Source organism: Gopherus flavomarginatus, chromosome 2 (genome assembly GCF_025201925.1).
Source record: "Gopherus flavomarginatus isolate rGopFla2 chromosome 2, rGopFla2.mat.asm, whole genome shotgun sequence".
Lineage (NCBI taxonomy): Eukaryota > Metazoa > Chordata > Testudines > Testudinidae > Gopherus > Gopherus flavomarginatus.
In genome coordinates, this window is record NC_066618.1 from 155,101,477 (window position 1) to 155,123,752 (window position 22,276).

The window sequence follows — 22,276 nt, forward strand, 5'->3', positions numbered from 1 at the left end:
TCCTCACTCAGGCAAAATTCACTCTCAAGAGTAAAAAAGTAGAGGGACTGGCTCTTGATTTTTCAAATAAATGAACTCCCTGGCTGTCTACAGAAGTCACCAACTTCCAGTTATGAACAGACAATAATAATAATATATTCTAGTCTTGGGTAAAATACTTTACACCCATTTACTGTCTGTTATAGAAGGGGTGATATTATTATTCTCTAGACCACAGGACCTGGAGTGGACTCCTCAATTCTATTCTCAACTCTGCCGGTGATCCATGTGACCTTACGTAAGGGCTTCAGTTCTGATACAGGAGGATTTCAGTTTAGCTCCAAAAATTAGTTCAGCCGGGAAAGCATGTTTGTTACCTTTTCTTTTATCCTTAATGTCAAACCCCGGCATTTGCGCTGTCCCTCGAACAAACAGCGCAGTAGCAAAGGAGTAAGAGTGGTACAGTGACTCTAAGGCCTGGTCTACATTACGCTGTTAAACCGATTTTAACAGCGTTAAATCAATTTAATGCTGCACCCGTCCACACTACACTGCTCTTTATATCGATTTAAAGGGCTCTTTAAATCGATTTCTGTACTCCTACAAAACGAGAGGAGTAATGGATTAGGGTTAGTGTGGACGCAAATCGACGTTATTGGCCTCATTATTTTACAGTAGCTACCCACAGTGCACTGCTCCAGAAATCGACGCTAGGCTCGTACCATGGACGCACACCACTGAATTAATGTGCCTAGTGTGGACGCACACAATCGACTTTATAATATCTGTTTTATAAAATCGGTTTAAGCTAATTCGAATTTATCCTGTAGTGTAGACGTAGCCAAACAGAGCGCAACTGAAGACGCTTCATGCAAATATTTGCAGAGCCTGAGTTTTCATTGCTTCATCGCTCCACAAGTTGGCAGTTATTTGCAAATAATTTAAGGACCTCTATGTGATCATGTATTTTCTCCAAGCTACAGCATTTTTCAATTGTAACAGCATGATGGCAACACAGCGATGGGAAATATCGTTTAAATCCTTACTGATGGTGGTGATATTTTTGTCACTTTGTAGGAAGAAGAGAAGGGAACGATATGGGAAGAGTAGAAAATAGGTAGGTAAAATAGTGCCATCTAGTGTTACATTGCAGCTGTTGCAAAAAAAATCCCTCTCATCACTAATAATCAGATTCTCAAAACAGCAAAATCTGTCCCTAAATTCTATATTTAGGAGATGAATACCTTTTCATGCAGGTTATGATCCACAGCAACCTTACACTCAAGTCAACCGGCAGATCACAGTGAACTCTGAGTAACAAAATTGAGGATGAACCTGCTGAAAAGCCTATAACAAATTGCCATGTTGCCAAATGTGTGTGTGTGTGTGTGAGAGAGAGACTAGATCAAACCAGCCGAAATCCTTTTAACTGTAACTTTAGATACATCTGAACCCAGGTTTTCTCCAATGAATATTTTGGTACTCAATGAAGGAATTGAAATCTATTTCTGATATGTTAGACTATTATAAATGTGTAGTAACTGTTGAACGGCAGATTTACACCAGTGTAAATGAGATCAGAATCTGGCCTTAATCAATGTTGGACAGCGTAAAACCTTGGCCATGGAATACATTGTCAGAGCAATCCTAAAGAGTGTGAGGAAGAAAGGAAATATTGTATTACCATAGTACCAATGAGCCCCGGTCATGGGCCAGGACCCCAGTGTGTTCGGTGCTGTACAAACACACAACAAAGACACAGTCCCTGCCCCAGAGATGAAAGGTATTTGGAAGGGTTTCTAGAGCAAGGGAGGCAGCATGCTGGCTTGTCACCTAAGACAACCATGCAATTACACAAAGGACAGGAGCAAACCCATGTAAGAATTAGCAAGAAAGAGTGCATGGTGCTTAATGTAAGGGGGCTGAGAAAATCAGCCCTGCACCAGCATCACTGCATTGAGCAGGAGGCTGTTGGATATGATGGGGATCTTGTTTAGATACTTGTTATGCCATTAAGGAGAAGGAGAAAGTTTGCTACCTAAGTGGAGATGGGCTCATGCCACAAAGTTTGGACATAGATTTTAACCTCCTGTAAAACCTGAGGAGTGTGGTTTGGATCCCGAGTTTTGGTCCAGGTGGAAGACCCACCAGCCAGACCCAGTCCCGTCTAGCCAATGAATATATGGTACAATAGGTGGCTAATGAATATATTAAGTTTAGAATCACACTTGCAAAGTGTGCACATTTCTGCAGACCCTTTAAGACTGTAGAGCTGCAGCAGATGGGTGGTTATTTCCTGAGCTGTTTCAGCCACGATAGTGCACTGATAGTTTCAGACATCCTTTATTTCCTGTTGCTCTAATCCCAGTAATCCAAAACAGACTGTGTTTCCTGTTTGACCTGATGCAACTCCTTGGAGCACTCTGCATCTCATCATTTGAGAGCATTTGCCTTTCTCTGTAACTGAATGATTCCCATTTACCTCTAGCTTACTGAGCTCTCTGGAAAAGCCAACCTGCGATGCTATTTTTGCTGATATATTAGGCCCAGCTCCTCAAAAGTATTTAGGCACCTAATTTCCATTGATTTCAATAGGCATGAGATGATGGGTCTTAGAGAATTTGGACCCAATCCTGCAAACCTCTGCACATGTGTGACATTACACATGTGACTACTCCCATTGATTTCTGATCAGTATCAGCCCCACTTCACCATAGTATCTTGAGTGCTTTGCAAGCTTTAATGTGTTTGTCTTCCAACACCCCTGGGAAGAGTATTATTATCCCCTATTTCAGCTGGGGAACTGAGGCCCACAGATGAGTTACTGGGAGTTAGATACCCAAATACCTGAGGATCTGGGCTGAAGTGACTTGCCCAGAGCTGACAGGAAACCTGTTGCAGAGCATGGGTTGCCTCAGCATGGGTTACCTTGCTCCCTCTATGCATCGTGGAAAGAAAATCAAGCAGAGGAGCAGGGGAAGGTGCCCCAGTGCCTGGCATCTGCCCCCCATCATGCACTGGGGGAGGGGAAGGCGTCCCCAGTGCAGGGCTGTAGCCCCTCGTCTTGCACTGGGGGAAGGGAAGGTGCCCTCAATGCAGGGCTGTAGCCCCCCATCATGCACTGAGGGAGGCGAAGGCACCCCCAATGCAGGATTGCAGCCCCCATCATGCACTGGGGGAGGGCAAGGGGCCCCCAGTGCAGGATTGCAGCCCCCATCATGCGCAGAGAGGAGCAGATCCCACGACTAACCCCCTTTCCAGCAAGCGGGGACAGGACCCTTTTTCCGGTGCTGCCCCGGGGCTAACCCAGCCCGGCCGCGGACAGCGCCCCCCGGCGGAAAGCGGAGCCGGGGGCGCCTTGCGGCAGCCCCAGGTGCGGCTCGTTAGGGACGCCGCGTCCGAGGTACTCAGCGCGGGCGGACAAGTGACCCCCGGGAGTCTCCAAGCTGCTCTCTCCCTCCCTGCGCCGCGTCTCCGGGGGAAGGAGACACCTGTCCGGGCTCCCTGCTGCCCCTCCCCCAGCTGAGCCAGGTAACCTCCCCCCCCAGAGGGGGTGAGCAGGCCCCCACTTCTCATCTCCCCCCGCCAGTGTGTCCTGGGGGGTGCATATTGTATTCTCTATTGACTCCTGCACCCCCCCATCATAGGGGAGCCAAGCACTTTGGGGGGGACTTCTAGGGCACCCCCATTGTACCTCTCTGGAGTCCTGCACCACCAGAGTCATAAGTGAGCAATGGACACCCCGGAAGGACTGCTACTGCCCCTTCTTGTGTTTTCTGGGGGTTCCCAGAGCAGCTCACCCCCTGGTGACAAGTGCACCCCTCCATTGTACCCTCTGGGGGGTTCCACTGTGGCCACCCCCAAAAATACAGCTGGTGAGCTCTGTGTTACCTGGGGGGGAGGTATTGAGTGCCCTCTGCTCCCTGAGGCTGTCAGAGCAGCTAGCCACTGTCACCAAAATACTCCACAGGTGAGCAGTGTCCCCCCCCCCCCCCCCCCCCCCGACTCCCACATTCCTCCCCAAAGGAATGGCCAGTCCTGTTAGCTGGGGCAGTTAATGGAGCAAGGGAAGCTCTCTTCCCCCCCCACAACTTAGGTGCTCCCTTGCCTTGTTGGACCTGAGTGGCAACTGATTTGCTTTGAGATCTCACAGATGGCGGAGCAAGTTTCCGAGGAAGAGGAGCAGCAGCACCGGGTGCCTCTGTTGGTGACCCCCGTGCCTGAAGTGCTGGGAGATGTCCTGAGCGAGCAGTTTGGCCCCCTCCCTTTCATGGCAGCCATCACCAGGATGAAGAGGCAGCCCTCCGGGCACTACCTCTCCACCGAGAACCTGGAGGAGGTCTTGGAGAGGAGACAGGTGGCTAACGCCAAGGAGAGAGAGAGGGTAAGCGGGGTGCACATGCTGCAGGGCCTCTTGTTCTCCATCAAAAATAAACAGCTGCTTTTTGTTTTTAAAGCTTCAGTGGGGCAAAATAAGCTGTTGGCGAGCCAGCTGGAGAATTGGGCAGTTGGGGGAAATGAGTCTGAACTTCTCCATTTTGTTTCTCTAACATTCCAATGTGATCCAGGGAGCTGGGCTCATGGTGGGAATCAAGGAGGTCCTGATCCAGGACTACAGAACTTCTCACCTCAGTCTGGGCTTCAAACACCCCAAATCGTGGAGGGATGCTGATACAAAATTTCAGTTCTGGCTCAACTCTTCGCTACAGGGTGCAATTAATTATTAGCTTCTAGCTTAGCTTTGGCTTCTGTGGAGATCTCTATATTATTCAATGCTTCTGTCGGGGTGATGCCGTAAAGTCACAGTCAGCTCTGGCGCCCGTTGTGCTAGGTCAGGGGTGGGCAAACTCGGTATGGAAATTGTATGGGGGGGCATGGATACTCACAAAACTGGGGGTTGGGGTGTGGGAGGGGGTGAGGGCTCCAGCAGGGGTTGTGGGCTCTGAGGTGGGGCCAGAAATGAGGAGTTCAGGGTGCAGAGGTATATGTGAGTGAGGGCTCTGGCTGGGGGTGTCAGGGCTGGCTCTAGGCACCAGCGCTCCAAGCATGTGTTTGAGCCAGCACTCCAGCTCTTTTTTTTTTTGCTGTTGCTTGGGGCGCAAAAAGCTGGGAGCCGGCCCTGAGCGGAGGTGAGCTGTGGCGGTGGGGGGTGTGGGGAGGGCCACAGGAAGTAACCCTGTGGGAGGAGGGGGGCAGAGGCACCACTCCCCTCCCCCAGCTCACCTCCCCTCCACTGCCACCTGCTCCCCGAGCGTGCCACTGCTCCACTTCTCCCCCCTCTCTCCCAGGCTTGCCACGTGAATCAGCTGTTTTGCAGCAAGCCTGGGGAGAAGCGGAGCAGCAGTGGCACACTCGGGGGAGCAGGTAGAGTGGAGGTGAGCTGCGGCGGTGGGGGCGGCGGGGAGGGCTGCAAGAAGTAAACCGGGGGTGGGGGGCACTGGCTCCACCCCAACTCCACCCCTTCCGCACCCCATTCTAACCCCTTCTCCAAATCTCAAGCCCCGCCTCTTCTCCCAGGCACGCCACGGCTCTGGAGGGATAGGAGGGTGGATGTGGCATGCCCAGGGAAGGAGGTGGGGCTGGGGATTTGGAGAAGGGGTTGGAATGGGATGGGGAGGGGTTGGAGTTGGGGCAGAACCAGGGGGGCGCGGGAAAATTTTTTTACGTGGGGTGGTAAAAAACTTGGAGCCAGCCCAGGGGGGTGTGGGTTCTGGGGTTGGGATGAAGGGTTGGGGGTGCAGAAGGGTGCTCCAGGCTGGGACCAAGGGGTTCAGAGGTGAGGAGGGGATCAGGGCTGGGGCAGGGGGTTGCGGTGCAGGAGGGTGTCCAGGGTGAAGGCTCCAGGCGGCATTTACCTCAAGCAGCTCCCAGAAGCAGCATCATGTCCCCCTCCATCTCCTACGTGGAGGCGCAGCCGGGCAGTCCCGTGCGCTGCCCTGTCCGCAGGTGCCACTCCTGCAGCTCCCATTGGTTGTGGTTCCCTGCTCCCTAGCAGGAGCTCAAGGGCTGGATTAAAATGTCTGAAGGGCTGGATGCAGTCCCGGAGCTGTAGTTTGTCCACCCCTGTGCTGGTGCTGCCGGACATGACGACAGTCCTTGCTCTAAAGAACTTAGAAGGTAAGAGTGAGGTTCTTTTCCCTCTCCTTTTGGAATGACTTCCCCCAGCCCCAAACCAATGAAGCTCCCTAACTCTCCCTGTGCGGCCTTCTTCAAATTAATCAGATCTGCTACTGTAGCCATGCTACAGTAGCAGCTCCATGCACAGAGCTACTCCTCAAATGAATGCGAACTCTACACCTGGAGCAGTTACAGAAGATGGCTCATGACATGGGAAAGTTGTCACAGTTCAGCAACAGATGTGATTTGAATGCTTGTGAAAGTGACTCTTATCTGCAAATGAGGAGTGTACACTTATGTATTCTAGATAACCTATCCAAATAGATTTCAGAATAGCAGCCGTGTTAGTCTGTATCCGCAAAAAGAACAAGAGTACTTGTGGCACCTTAAAGACTAACAAATTTATTTCAGCATGAGCTTTCGTGAGCTACAGCTCACTTCTTCAGATGCACAGAATGGAACACACAGACAGGAGATATTTATACATACAGAGAACATGAAAAGATGGAAGTATGCATACCAACAGGAAAAGTCTAATCAATTGAGATGAGCTATCGTCAGCAGGGGAAAAAAAAAACTTTTGAAGTGATAATTAAGATGACCCATAGAAGGTATGAGGAGAACTTAACATAGGGAAGTAGATTCAATTAGTGTAATGACCCAGCCATTCCCAGTCTCTGTTAAGGCCTGAGTTAATTGTGTCTAATTTGCATATTAATTTGAGTTCAGCAGTCTCTCTTTGGAGTCTGTTTTTTGAAGTTTTTTTGTTGCAAAACTGCCACCTTCAAGTCTGTCACTGAGTGGTTAGAGAGGTTGAAGTGTTCTCCCACTGGTTTTTTGAATGTTATGATTCCTGATGTCAGATTTGTGTCCATTTATTCTTTTGCAAAGAGACTGTCCGGTTTGGCCAATGTACATGGCAGAGGGGCATTGCTTGCACATGACGACATATATCACGTTGGTAGATGTGCAGGTGAACGAATCCCTGATGGCGTGGCTGATGTGATGGTGTCACTTGAATCGATATGTGGACAGAGCTGGCATCGGGCTTTGTTTTAAGGATAGGTTCCTGGGTTAGTGTTTATGTTGTATGGTGTGCGGCTGCTGGTGAGTATTTGTTTCAGGTTAGGTGGCTGGGTGATCAGCACTTGTGGAACATATTTGCAAGCTTGCTTGTTGCTGCAAAAAAACCCTGTTTTTGGAAGACCTAGGTCACAGTGTACAAGCAACACTAGATATTTGGCTCATCACCTACTCCATCAAAGTTTGCTCAGGGTAAATAATGTTACAGTCTCAGTGCAAAAGACTCTGATGCAACAAAGTGACCAAGTTGTTAAGAACAAAAAGTTAAGAAATTCAAAATTCACATCATGGCAACTCTAGGCTGGCACCGTACCAAGTATAGACTGAGGCGAGAGAACTGAAAGCATGCGCAATGTCAATGCAAAATGCATTTGGCAGGTGAGTTTCAAATAATGGCATGCCGATGGAAGTGCACCCTACCAGAATGCTGTGATGCATCTGGATGGTTAGAGTGGTCAGTAAACACAGCTGCAGCATGTGCAGTAGGCAGTTATTTTCAAACATTCTCACATAACTAACTGCTAACACAACTTGGGCGAATGTTGCCTAAGGTCCTTGCCCTCAGCTGGAGTCAGATCCTGCGCATGCTTCTGCACCAGTAGTCCCTTTGGGTTCAGCGGAACTACTCACAAGTTACTTGCTTGTGTAAAGGTGTCTATAGTTTTGTGACCTAAGGCCCAGATTTTTCGAGGTGTTTCTGCACAGTCAGTGTTGCCCTGCTAAACCAATTTAGGAGCCTCAGTTTCCTTTTCAAAAGGGAGTTAGGCCCATAGGCTTAACTCACATTGGCCATTAATAGGATTTTGGCTCTAAGTATCTAAATCCTTTTGAAAATGAGACTGGGGCTTCTAAATTGGTTTAGCATTGCAAGGCTGAACGGAGCAACACCTAAGTATCTTTAAAAATCTGGGCCTGGTGAGCTTAAAGCTTTTACATCGGAATTGCAGTAATTTCAGGCCAGTGACTCGTCTTGGGCATCTTAGGCATTCTGTTTTATAGACCTTCTTGTTTAATGCTGCAGCACCCCCAGAACCAATGCCCTCAGTTTTGCTATTTGATCACAACTGTGTGGTTACCCACATTTTTCCCAAGATACGCAGGTGATGGATTATCCCACATACAGTTACTAATTCAGTTGCACTTTACATTGAGGTTCCATTAATAAAGGGTTAATCAATGACTGATGCATGTGGTAGATGGCACATCAGTGGAAGGTATTACAGATGGTTACAAGCCACCTATCCGTGTGTTAGACTCTACAACCGTCGATTAAGCGGTTATTAAAACTGCATTTAATCCTTTCATAAAGGGCAACCAATTATTCTTAATGCAGAATGTAACTGATCTATCCGTTTTAAAATGAGCTGCCTTTAAAAGTTTCTCCTTTTCACCACTGGGTGGATGGAGTTCTGCACCTAATGGACTGAATTTTGTGTAATTTCCTCTTCAATATCTTTGATAGATAAAAAACTTGAACAGTGGCTTCTCAAAGCTGAAGACCATCGTGCCACTGATACCTAAAGACCGGAAGCCTAGTAAGGTTGACACCCTTAAAGCAGCCACTGAATATATACGCCTGCTCCACTTGATTTTGGAAGAAACTGGAGGCTTTGAGGTACACAAGAACCTTCCCCTCTCTGTGTAATAAATCTGTAATTCTTACAAGGAGTCTTGGTACCAGCATGTATGTGAATGCAACTTAATGACTCTTAATGTAATCACTAACATCCAACCAAAATTTGCGCTTAATTCATGGGTATTGTGCATTCAATATTTAATATAATATGTGTTAAAACAGCATGCCTCCTTTCTACCTGTCCCTTTTACTTCACAGACTTCTAATAGCAAAATAAAGCAGCACTTTAGCAATTGGAAAGCTGCCATTTTTAATGTTAAATGTACTGGTCATCTCTCCCTGCCATAAATGCTTCCTGTCAGTTACTCATTTACAGGAATACAAAAGTAGCCGGGTTATGAAACAAACCTTTCTTATGAGCGAAGTAATGACCTTACAGCTATAATCCTTGGGAGCTGCGTGAAAGTGCTCAGATGAACTTTTTTGTTGGAAAATGCAAGTTTTTATTAAATAATTGTTTTGCAAGAGAAGAATTTTGTTTTTTTGGCTTCTGGACACTGAAAAATGTGTTTGATTTTTAACCCTGTCTCTCCCTTCCACCCTGTAAATGGGGGTGGGGAGTAGAGTGATCAGAGGGCAAGTGTGAAAAATTGGGATGGGATTGGGGGTAATAGGCGTCTATAGAAGTCTAAGTTCCAAATATCAGGACCATCCCTATAAAATCAGGATGTCTGGTCACCCTAGGTGGGACGGGGAGATAGAAAACTGAAAATGAAGAAAAAGTCACTGAAACTATGTACGTGGAGGGGAGGGAAGTCAGCTAAGGTAACTTCTTTTACTCTATTTTCTTACACTTCCCTTCCACTTTTCAAGTGGAAAAAGTAAAAGGGAGGATGGGTTCCCACACACACACACACTTTCAGTTTACTTTTATCCAGTGGCAAAAAAGAAGAGAAGGAGGTGGAATTCCAGTGCCCAAACTTTTTGATTTTTTTCCCAGCCACTGAAAAGCTAAATTTTTTTTTATTTGAAATAAAAAATGAAGTTTTGAAACTTTCTATTTTTTCTAGTTTTTTTCCCCTGGGGCGAGGGAAAAGGAGGGGATCTCAGTCCCTTGCCTCCCTTCTCCCGGCTTTAGTCCTTCAGTCTTTTAGATTTGGAGGTAGCTTCCACATTGGCTACTCTGAAAATACTTTGCTGGAGCTTTCGGGAAGGTAAGTGAGCCCGGTGAGGGTTTGTATGAAGAAGGCTGCAGAATGGAGCAGAAAACTGCAGAAACACTGAGCCGGTGTGCTAGGGTTGGCCCTCCAGTGTTTTTTATGCACTTCAGCATTTTGTCATGAGCTGCAAGTATCTTTGAGGGAAGTCATAAAACTCTGCTTATGTATAAAGGAGTTTAAGCTGGCATAATTTACATGCTAAGGATCTTGAAGAAGGTCTACTTTGAAGCAAGTGGGCAGTCTACTTTCAGTTCCATGTTCTTGCACTCGCCTCTCTCCTGGTAATTGAGCTGCACAGACTCCTCTGTGCCCAGTTTAAGGCTGAGCCCAACCCAGAGGTGATATGCACCTGAGGAGTGAGAGTTTTGATGTCCGTATCTGCATAACCTGTATGCTGTAGGGGCTAGAACAGAGGTGGGCAAACTATGGCCCATGGGACAGTCTAGCCTGGCCCTTGAGCTCCCGGATGGGGAGGCTAGCCCCTGGCCCCTCCTCTGCTGTTCCCCCCTCTCCTGCAGCCTCAGCTCACTATGCTGCCAGCGCTCTGAGCGGCATGGCTGCCAGTCCTGCTGATCCGAGCGGCATGGTAAGGGGGCAGGGAGTGGGGGGGGGGAGTTGGATAAGGGGCAGGGGGCAGTCAGGGGACAAGGGGCAGTTGGATGGGGTGGAGGTTGGGGGGGCAGTCAGGGGATGGCAAACAGAGGGGGTGGATGGAGGCGGTCCCAGGGGGGCTGTTAGGGGCAGGGGGTCCCAGGAGGGGGCGGTCAGGGGACAAGGAGTGGGGGGGGTTGGATGGGTTGGGGTTGTGAGGGAGGCAGTCAGGGCGGGAAGTGGGAGGGGGGCAGATAGGGGGCAGGGGCCTGGCTGTTTGGGGAGGCACAGCCTTCTCTACCCGGCCCCCCATACCGTTTCGGAGCCCCGATGTGGCCCTCGGTCCAAAAAGTTTGCCCACCCCTGAGCTAGAATATGGTATAACTTACCCCCTGGAATCCTTCTAGCATTTCTCAGACTCTGTGAAGACACCTTCAGCCCACATCTCTCGTATTTAAGGTTACAGAGATTATTCTTTGTTACTGCTTACTCTCTGTTTTAGTCCTTCCAGGGCTCCTGTATAGCAGCTGCCACCCTCTGGTTCTTAAGAAGGCCAGTTGGTTTGGCTTCTTCATACTGGTTTTGATATGTAATGTCTTACTGCAGTAGTGACCAATGCAATGCCTTGTTTGAGGGATAGTTACCTAAGTTGTCCTGTCTTTACGCTGCCTTCTGTTGCTTCTAGAAATTGGAAGACCCTGTTGATCAGGAGTTAGCCAGCAGCGTTTCCATGCCAGTCTCCTTAGAGGAAGGTTTTGGGGGAAATGCCCTGCCACAGAGCGCCGGCTGTTATATCAGGACTGAAAACGACATGAGCGTAGCTTGGACAAGCAATGTAGTGGAGAACCCTGTATATGTATGGGGCCGGAGCATCCTTCCTTCTTACTTGGGGATCGTACAAATCCAGAAGAATGGAAGGCTGGTAAGAGAAAATGTCTGAGTTTAATAGAAGTGGGGAGGGACTTCAAGAGGCCATCTAGCTCATACCCCTATGCTGAGGCAGGATAACACATACACCATCCCTAGATGTAGCATTCTAGCCTTATTTTTTGACCTATAGAGTCCTATATAGCCTGCAATCTTCCTACCTGGGAGATTTCTCTCCTTGTGTGAAAGAAAGCAGGTGTGGCTCTATTGAAATGTCCTTAAGTTGCAATTTTCTCCTTTGCCTGTTGGTCCAGAATAGCTTGAGTCTGTTGACCTCTAGGGCATCTTGCAAGTTCCACCTTTTCTCACAGACATCCAGAGAAGGCTTGGGTTTGGGCAGTTAGAGGGTGGGGGATTTTTGTTGAATTTAATTGCCTCGGCTGGCTGGCTTTATGTTTTTTAGCTTTGGGTTTTTGGAACACTTTTACGAGTTCTTATAGTTCAAATTTTGCGAGTAAGTTTAGATCTCAGGCATCTAACAAGTGAAACCAACATTATGAACTTGTCTGCCTAAATTAGGCACCTAAATAAATGGGTTCATCCCAGAGGTGCAGTGCATATGTGCTTCCCCATGACTTTAACAAAGTGGATGCTCAGTAATTCTGAAAATCCAGCTATCCAATGAAGCACCCTTGTTTTAGCGCAGGGGTCGGCAACCTTTTAAGAAGTGCTGTGCCGAGTCTTCATTTATTCACTCTGATTTAAGGTTTCGCATGCCAGTAATACGTTCTGACATTTTTAGAAGGTCTCTTTCTATAAGTCTGTAATATTTACTTTACATACAACAATAGTTTAATTATATAAGATTTTTACAATGTTTAAGAAGCTTCATTTAAATTAAATTAAAATGCAGAGCCCCCCGGACCGGTGGCCAGGACCCGGGCAGTGTGAGTGCCACGGAAAATCAGCTTGCACGCCACCTTTGGCATGCGTGCCATAGGCTGCCTACCCCTGCTTTAGAGCATAAGAGGATTTAAAAATGATACATCCTTGTTTAACATCAGGCTTCTGTGTTGCTCCATCCCAAGACCCTTATTGTGAAGATCACCGTGTGGGAAAAGATCCTTTTTTAAAGTGCGGTAATCGTTAAAATAACACAGGGAGGGCATTGTGCATTGGCCAGGCCACCAAGAAAGCTGCAAAGCTGGTTTCCAATCTTGTAATTTAGAGTTCTACAAAGTAGACAGTAGTTCACACAAACAACTACTTGGCTGCAGGCAACTCTGTTTTATCTATAGTTGTAACAGACAAGAGCATGAGAGGAAGCTTCAGATATTGATTCTGAATACGACTTGCTTCTGTTAGCTGAGGCTTTAATATCCTTCTTTTTTATGAAGGAATGTGAAACTAATTGCAAACCCTCTAGTTTTTCTAGTATTTATAGAGCTCAGGTCTGATATAGGCTTGTGCACTTCTTTTTAAGAACTGTCCTGCAGCAGTTGTTTTCAAATTTTTATTTAATACAATTCTCAGAAGCAACTTAATGAATATCCTTGAATAAAGTATCCGAATTTCTTTTTTTAAAGGTGTATCAAACAAATCACTAAAATGGCAAGCTCTCCTGACTAATCTGAAGTAAGTTGTCTGTACTATCTAATAACCTGGCGCAGGGCATTTTTAGTTTATTTGCTGTCCGATTATAGTGTACAAATCTTGATGCTACAAATCCTTGTGCAGTACTCAGTGGGAAAGCACAGGGTGGCTGATGTCCATAGGAGTGGAGGCTCTGGGCCAGATTCTGGAGCTATTGCTGATTTATGCAGGCTGAGGATTGAGCTCCATGTGTGGCTACAGGAAAGATGAATTTGAAGGTATTTCCTCTGCCCTGTATTAGCATGCCTCCTGCACCTGCTCCTTTGCAATTATTGAGGGTAAAAATCAAGGGGTGGCATGAAAGTGGAGAGGTGACAAGGAATGATCCCCATCATAAATAAACCTAGGTAAGCCTCTGAGGCTGTCAAAGTTCTGCAGTTTCTTTTTTTGAGCTCCTTCCTCTGAAGCACCAGGGTTGGCCATGACTGGAGATGGGACACTGGACCAGGAAAGTCAGTGCTCTGATGTGGCACTGAGCATTCTCTCAGGAGGTTGGCTGGCTGATTTTTTGCTCATATACTCAGAGTCTAATTGATCTCCATAAGAGGGGTTGGGAACGAATTTCCCCCCAGGTCATACTGGCAGTGATCTTGGGAGGTTTTTGTCTTTCCTCTGCAGCATGAGGGTCATCAGAATGGCCATACTGGGTCAGATCAAAGGTCCATCTAGCCCAGTATCCTGTCTTCCAACAATGGCCAATGCCAGGTGCTTCAGAGGGAATGAACAGAACAGGTAATCATCAAGTGATCCATCCCCTGTTGCCCATTCCCAGCTTCTGGCAAACAGAGGCTAGGGACACCACTTCTGCCCCTGTGACTTCCCAAGAATATCTGGGTATATCTCACTTAATAATTTCAGGGGCATGATGTGCCCCAGTCCCTCCTGTTCTCTGCCTGTGTCATAGAACAGTCTAATCTCCTGTGAGCTGTAATCTTTTGGTCGTTGGGTTTAGTGGTCTATGATCCACAGGCGGTCAGACTGGATGATCTGGCCTTAAACTCTAACTCTTGACAAGCACTGCCACTAGAAATTTTTTTCATTGCCAGGTAACTTCGTAAAACTGCTCCAAGTTATAGTCTCTTAACTGCACTGTCTTTCAGGTGCCAAACACTATGGATACGCTGATGATCTTCTTTTCAAGTGAGATTTAATGAAAACTTAAGTTTCCCTGAATGGGTGGTTTTTTTAATTTTATTTTGTTTTTTTTTTTGCTTTACAAAAACTTATTTTAAAAAATAATCAATAAACTACCAGAAGCTGCATATTCTCTCCAGCTTATGTTTTTTTTTTTCCCCACTCTTGAAGCCTGATCTTAGTCTTATTTCGCAAAAGAAACGTTTGCCTAATGGCTAGCAGGTGCACAGATGTGCACAGAAATAAGTAGAGCTGGTCGAAAAAATTTTTTTTTTATTTTACAAAGATTTTTGCTGGAAAATGCAGATTTATTGAGATGAGGAACAAAAACGAATTTTGAAATGTCCATTTGTCATGAAATAGATTTTTTTTCCCAGCCAACCCTAGAAATAACAAAAGGGGTGAATGAAAACAGCTCTCATTATTTTGGTGCAAATCTGTGTGTAGGCAAACATTAATATAGGAAACAAATGGACTTGTGTTATAAAAACTTCCTCCTTTTATATACAAGTAGTTTCTGTCCTCTGAATTCCTCAGTGAACTTTTCATCTTTAAACTGAGATGCAATTACAAACCAGCATTTAAGCCTAGATTTTCAGAACTGGCTCCTGATTTTTGTGTGCTGTAGTTTTGGGGATCCCGTCTCTTAAAACACCCTGGCCTGTCTTTTCAGAAGAGATGAGCTGCTGAGCAGCTTCAAGGCTTACTGATTTCAGATAAAATACATTGCTCAGAGCTCCTAAAAATCATCCTTCAAGCATCCCAAATTGGGGAAATGATTCTTCCTAGAGCCAGGGGAATGGGGTAGGGATGTGTATATGATGGTACATACTGCCTGTCTGAAGAGGTAACAAAAGGCAGAACTCTCTTGTAAGGGAGGGAGACAGCAAGAATAAATAGCTATTTGACTGCTGGCGTGTTCTGGTACAGAAAGCAGAGGACAAGAGGGACCTGTGCGACTTTGTTCTAATCCTGTCTGACATTACCTTTCTGCAGCTTTGGACAAATGAGTTAATCAATTATATCTCCATTGGCACATCTGTAAAATGCGGATAATTCCTCCATTATGGGGTGTTAAGGCTTAATTAGTTTCTTACATCTTCAAAGTTTTTTTTTATTTTTATTTTTTTTACAAGTATTAAGGATTAGTAGTATGTAAAGTGAATAAGCAGTCTGAATATTACTTGTACTCCAGGGCCATCCTGAGGCCTGATAGGACAGAGACCCCGCGGTGCTAGGTGCTGTACCTAATCTCACAATCCCCGCCCCCGAAGAGAAACATGCTCAGCATTGGCCTAGCTCCACTTGCACGGAAGTCAACGGGAACTCTACCTTTGACATCCAAGTGAGCAGAGTGAGGCCAAAGCTGAGCACTTTTGAAAATCTCCCCCCCGCTACAATGTAGTGGTTAGAACAGGGGCTCAGCAGCTTCGGGCTCCTAAAATCTGAGGCTGTGTCTACGCTGTGAGCTAGGGCTGTGACTCCCCTGCTCGCATTCAGCTAGTGCAAGTGTAAATATTGTAGTTGCAGCAGAAGCATAGCGTAGCCGTGCTGAGAACAAACCTGCCTGAATGCGATGCCTCTGCTGCCAGTACCCATGGCTACGCTGCTATTTATACTTGTGCTAGTCATGGACACAAGCAGGAGAATTACACCGCTAGCTTGTAATGTAGACTTGGTCCACAGGGATCCAGTGACAGAATTTGGCTAGGGCAAGAAACCATAACTTCTGTAAAGCTGAGAATATGCCCCCGCCCCCAATCATGGGAGCACTAGAAAAGGGCCAAGTACCTTTCATCGCCAAGTGTTTTATCAATAGGAGCTGTTTTGTAATGATCTACCAAAGAGAACTTGCATTGCTCTGAGATCGTGAGCTTTGTATAGATGGACTTGAGCCTTCTTCACCAGCCCCCAGCAAGCTGATGGAGTGTTTAATCACACCAGCAACTTCTGGGCTGGAGCTTGTCAGCTGTTTAACGGCGCACAGGAACACTACGCAACCGTTTAGGAAGTGTGTGAAGAAACAGTCGTGATTGACTAGAATGGGGAGAGGAAGGATGATCCTGGCAAGATGGAGCAGCTGCTACAGGACTCAATTAATAAAGAATTAAAGGGGGGGAATATAATTAATGTCAATTAACATGGGTTTATGGGAAATCTTTTTCTGATGACGTTACAAGTTCAGTTGATAAAGGTAATACGGTTGATGTAGTACTTAGGTTTCTGTAAGACATTGACTTGATACTGCAAAATGTTGTAGAAAGAGCATAGCCAGCACATTGAGGGAAGTGATTATTCCACTCTATTCGGCACTGGTGAGGCCACACCTGGAGAATTGCTTCCAGTTTGGTCCCCCCACTACAGAAGGGATGTGGACAAATTGAAGAGTCCAGCAGAGGGCAACAAAAATTATTAGGAGGCTGGGGCACTTGACTTATGAGGAGAGGCTGAGGGAACTGGGCTTACTTAGTCTGCAGAAGAGAAGAATGAGGGGGGATTTGATAGCAGCCTTCAGCTACCTGAAGGGGGGTTCCAAAGAGGATGGAGCTCGGCTGTTCTCAGGGGTGGCAGACAGAACAAGAAGCCATGGTCTCAAATTGCAGTGGGGCAGGTCTAGGCTGGATATTAGGAAATACTGTTTCACTAGGAGAGTGGTGAAGCACTGGAATGGGTTACCTAGGGAGGTGGTGGAATCTCCTTCCTTAGAGGTTTTTAAAGCCCGGCTTGACAAAGCCCTGGCTGGGATGATTTAGTTGGGGATTGGTCCTGCTTTGAGCAGGGGGTTGGACTAGATGACCTCTTGAGGTCCCTTCCAACCCTGATATACTATTATTCTATTTTTTTTATTTAAAAAAATCTAGAATGATATAAAATGAACATGGCATGTGTTAAACCTCGGCAGAGAGGTCTCACTGTAATTGTTAATGGTGAATCATCACTGGAGCAGGTGTGTTTCTAGCGGGTTCCCACAGGGATTGATTCTTGACCCTATGCTATTTAACACTTTTATTAATGACCTGGAAGAAAATATAATCACTGATCAAGTTTGCAGATAACACACAGATTGGGGGAGTGGTAAATAATGAAGAGGACAGGTCACGGATACTGAGCAATTTGGATTGTCTGGTAAGCTGGCTGCAAACAATGTGTTTTTAATATGGATAAATGTATACATCTCGGAAACAAAGATATAGGCCATACTACATGGAGGACTCTATCTTGGGAAGCAGTCGCTCTGACAAAGATCTAGGGATCATGGTAGATAATCAGCAGAACATGAGCCCCAGTGCAATTCTGTGGCCAAAAGGGCTAATGCAATTTTTGGATGCATAAAAGGAATCACAAGTCAGGTTAGGTTATTTTACCTCTATTTGACACTGGTGTAACCACAGCTGGAATACTGTGTCCTGCTCCGATGCCCATAGTTCAAAAGCGATGTTGTTAAATGGAAGAGGGTCGATAGCAGAGTCACAAGAATAATTAAAGGAGTAGCAAACGTGCTTAATAGTGAGAGACGCGTAGAGCTTCGTTTATTAAGTTTAACAAAGAGAAAGTTAAGGGGCGACTTGATCACAGTTTAGAAGTAGCCCGCGTTTGAAAATGGGCTCTTCATCTAGCAGACTGCCCTAAAGTGATCCAATAGCTGGAAGTTGAAGCTAGGCAAATTCAAAGTGGAAACCAGGTATAAATTTTTAACAGGAATTACTTTGGGCAGGCTCTATGTGCTGGCCTGAGTCATACAGGAGGTCAAACTAGATGATCACAATGGTCCCTTCTGGCCCTGGAATCTATGGTTGGGGCACTAGCCTATGACTTGGGAGATGTGGGTTGAATTACCTGCTCTGCCACAGACTTTGTGCGTGACCTTGGGCAAGTCACTTAGCCTCTGTGTGCCTCTGTCCTCTATCTGTAAAATGGGGATAACAGCACTGCCTTACCTTACAGTGGTGTTGAAGAAAAATACATTGAAGATGGAGCAGAGCTCAGATACTATGGTAATGGGGGAAAATATGAGTACCTTAAATAGAAAGGAGAAGCACCATCTACACAATTGAGCTCTGCTGGCCTGATTCTCTCTCCCCCCTTTAATATCGACAAAATGTCCATTAATTCTAGAGAGAGCGTGGCTGGCCTGACCCATGGTATCTCAGTTCCCCTTTGGAAATAGAAGTGACTAGTCTAAAACCCTGACCACCTCTTCCCTGGGAGGTACATAGAACACCAGAGGTAAAATGCACCACAGGGCTTCATCTCCAACCAGAATTAACAGCCATTTTTACTGTACTAGACACAAAGCCCAAATCCTAGCTTTAGCTGCTGGATCTGAACTTGCTCATCGCCCAGGATGGCTTATGCGGAGGGTTATGGCATAACTTAACTTCCCGTCTATCTTCAGCTTTTATACTGCTACATGTCCCTGTAGTATCTTACCCTGATGGTGATATAGATATGTCCTTCCAACCCATAACTCATGCCCTCAGGTGCACATGGTTATGCATCTTCTGCAACAGGCCATCCAGCAAGGAGCTGCTTCACTCAGCAGCAGCACTACATGGTCTTGTAGCAGAGGTCACAACGTTCTCTTCTACCTGAATGGCCAATACGTTGCTGCTCCCAGCCAGCGTGCAACTTGTGTTAGGCACTTCTCCAGTGCTTTACGTAGTGACATCATCTCAGCAACAGTGCAGCCAGCTTGTGAGTGTTGCTTCAGGGAAAAGATCTTATTGCCATGATTGTTTCCCAACGGCACTTCTCTAGAGATGGTGCAGGCTCTGAGGTCTTCTGAGTACATGTTCTCTTCTTGATCATAGAATATCAGGGTTGGAAGGGACCTCAGGAGATCATCTAGTCCAATCCCCAGACAGATTTTTACCCCAGTTTCCTAAATGGCCCGCTCAAGGATTGAACTCACAACGCTGGTTTTAACAGGCCAATGCTCAAACCACTGAGCTATCCCCGCCACCTAAATCTTGGGCAGGATTTGAGGCTTTGATGTTGAAAAACAATAGCCGAGTTTAAAAAAAAAAAAAAGAAAGTAGGGGAGGTGCATGTAAATAAGAGAGGGCAGTGCTAATTTGAAATCTTGTGGTGTAGCAATTTCCCTCTGCTAGAGCAGAATTGTTCCATAAGCTGATATTCCTACTGCTCTTGCATCATGTCCCTTGGGAGACTATTCCACAATCTAACTCAGAGATAGGATTCTGGGTTTTTTTTCGACACACACACAAAAAAACAAAGCAGTAGACAAAACTCCTGGCTCTCAAAAGGTTTCGTTAATCTATGGCAGAGGGATTAATTGGATAGATGCATTTATATAAAAACATGGTAATAAAAATGCCTCATTGCATCATGTTTTCCACACTGCAGCAAGACAGAGCCTGTAAAGGACTGCAGTCCCTAGTCAATGCCCTGCTGTTGGGGACATATGCCACTAGAGGGTGCCCAGAATGCATAGGGAGTTGGCCTTTTGTCATCAAAGGTATTGTCAAATAGATGCTTTCCCCTCCAACATCATGTGAGCCCTGGATTTAATTTTGATGCCAACGTAAGGAGGGTGGGAGGAAGTGAAGCCTCACTTCTGCATTCTCCCTCGCCTCCAGGTCTGTGTGGGAGCCCTAATTTTCTTCCAACTCTATGTCTGGGTGATATTGGCTGGAAAGTGGACTAGCAGGCAGGCGTGGTAAGGAAGCTGCTGCAGCTGACCTGTCAAATCAGAGAGACTGCAGGATGGATGGAACGAGCTCATCTGCTTAGCTGTTTTAATTGGGAAGGCACAGGAGAAAAGATTAGTCGCTGCAGACATTGGGTCTGGGAAACAGATGCTAGAAGATGCTTAGAGGTAAGCAATTTTGGATTAATGCAACTCCTCGCTCCTTCGGCTGTTCTGTTTGTGTATCTACTATATATTTGCATAATTCAAGCCAAAGTTCCCTGCTCCTCGCTAAACCCACGCAGGTCTCTGAATGCCAATGTGGGTGGGAGACTTTGGACATAGTGATATTGACGGTGTTTGAATTTAATTCCTGCAGGTCTAACATGGTGCATTGTCTGCTGCCTTAGGTGGAGTCTCTCAAGGGCTAATAAGTGAATTCTTCAGGGCAAGTAAGATGAGAGTCTGCCTTGCTTGAAATGGATAATAATCTACAAGAGATTTTCCCCCACCCATCTGACTGTGCTCCAAATGTCTGCAAAAGAAGATCTTGTTGCATATTTTAACGGGGATACAGGAGAGATCATACACCTCAGACAGCTGAGATTCCCCCCCTCCACCAATTGCTTTTATTTAGGGACAAAAAAATTTTTTTCATCTGGTGAGCCTGCTGTATGGCTTCCACATCATTTGATCTCAGGGAATCCCTCTTGTTTCCTAGGCAGCAATTCATGCTCTGACACTTGGCTGCAGAAGGGCTGGTCTCGGTGTTGTGGAGTGGCTGAAATGTTAAACCATTTGATGTTGAGACTAATACGAATGACTCACTGTACTGTTTATTTTGCATGTGCGGGTTCTCTAGCCTTTTCCAGGGCAGTTAAGAGAGCGACTTTAAAATCACTGGTTTTATTGTCCCGCCTGCATAATTTTTTTTTTTGAATATCTGGGTTTGCCTGTCCCACTGAATGCAAATCACTTTCTTTTGTCCTCCCCTTCTGAAAGCTTGATACATTTATCTCTGTGACACAGGGTCGCTACACATCTGCTTGCTTCTCTTCCCCACCCCCACTTCTTTACAGTTCTCCAAAGTACCATCAGATCAGCTGTTTCCCCACTGATCTAAACCAAAGATGTATAATGTGCCTGAATTTGGCACTTCATAGCATCCAAGTCTGTGGACAACCCTTTCCTAGAGGGGTCAGCACTCTGAGACATTACAAGTATGGTCGGAATTTTAAATGAAGCTATGTCTGCCCATTGATATCAATACTTAATTATAGGTTTTTGTAAGTACTCAGCTATATGAAGTCACTTAGTGGAATATTTTAGGGTTCTCTGAAAATCTGTAAACTGGGGATATCTCTGCTGCTGCTGCTGCCTCGCCCATGCAGCTTGATTTTTCTATTAATTCATGGAAAACCATATCACAAAGTAGAATTGGAATCTCTGGTGCTCCCAGGTGCTGAATGTGGGGACTTTGAGGATGGAAACCAAAGTTTCTATGCACTGAAATACTGTATGTCTTACAGGTCTGGGTTACAAAGCCTATGTCTGCACAGTTAGCACCCACAACTCACCCTGATACAGCTTTGCAGGATGTGTCAAAGGTGCAGGCTTGTGTGTAGATTCAGGGGCTTTTACTACCATATCTTCTATTCTGAGGAAGTTCAGGGAACACTGATATAATGCCAGAATCTTCCTATGTGCAGGCCTGCTGAGAGAAATTTATGTCGCTGGTACGTCATGTTTGCTACGTTTCACTTGCTGTAGATATTTGGGGAGGGGGAGGCGGCTGAGCCCAGTACAATTGTCCCCCCCCCTTTTCCCCACTCTCATCAGCCTTGTCCACATGTCCTGTTCCACTGAATGGCACAAATTAGAGGTCCTAATTTTCCTAGCATAGTCAGTGCCACAGAGACAGTGTGTGTCGACAAGACCGCATGGGAAAGGAATGTCTTCTGTCAAGGTAGGGGACATGACCATGATAATAGTCTAAAGATGCATGTGCAACCTTTGGGAAACATTTATTTTCAGCAGAGCCTGAAGGACTTCGACAATGGAAGTTCAATCCCCTTGAAAGTAATGGGATCGTGGCACCAAGATCTCAAATACTTCTGGACATTTTGCCCTTCATCTTTCTGTATCAGAATCTTGTAGTCCAGATTAAAAAGAGAGTGGTGACTAAATTTAACCCTCTTCTATTCCAGTGCCCCTTAATTCATAATTTATGACAAACCTCACTCTCACTGTGTCAATTCTTTGATCAGGCATGTAGATGTTACCTTTCACTTCTCAGTTTAGAAATAACTCATTTGCGCCTATCAAAAGGCCTGTTTCACAGCAACATAAATTCTCTTACGCCTTCTGAGTTAACAACAGGCAGGTGTGGCAAGGGGATGAAAAATT

General features: G+C 46.0%; 2 protein-coding genes across 2 annotated transcripts in view; both read left to right on the forward strand.

Moving 5' to 3' along the window:
* Positions 1–4,132: 4,132 nt before the first annotated feature.
* On the forward strand, positions 4,133–13,040 carry FIGLA (folliculogenesis specific bHLH transcription factor). Its single transcript, XM_050940327.1, has 4 exons — positions 4,133–4,363; positions 8,642–8,794; positions 11,252–11,488; positions 13,020–13,040. The coding sequence occupies exons 1-4, from the start codon at positions 4,133–4,135 to the stop codon at positions 13,038–13,040; spliced, it is 642 nt and encodes a 213-aa protein (XP_050796284.1).
* A 6,673-nt stretch (positions 13,041–19,713) lies between these two features.
* ADD2 (adducin 2) overlaps positions 19,714–22,276 on the forward strand; it is a 112,917-nt gene continuing 110,354 nt past the window's right edge. Inside the window, exon 1 of the mRNA XM_050940375.1 lies at positions 19,714–20,059. The gene's annotated coding sequence lies outside the window, so the exon portion shown is untranslated. The remainder of the gene's footprint in view (positions 20,060–22,276) is intronic.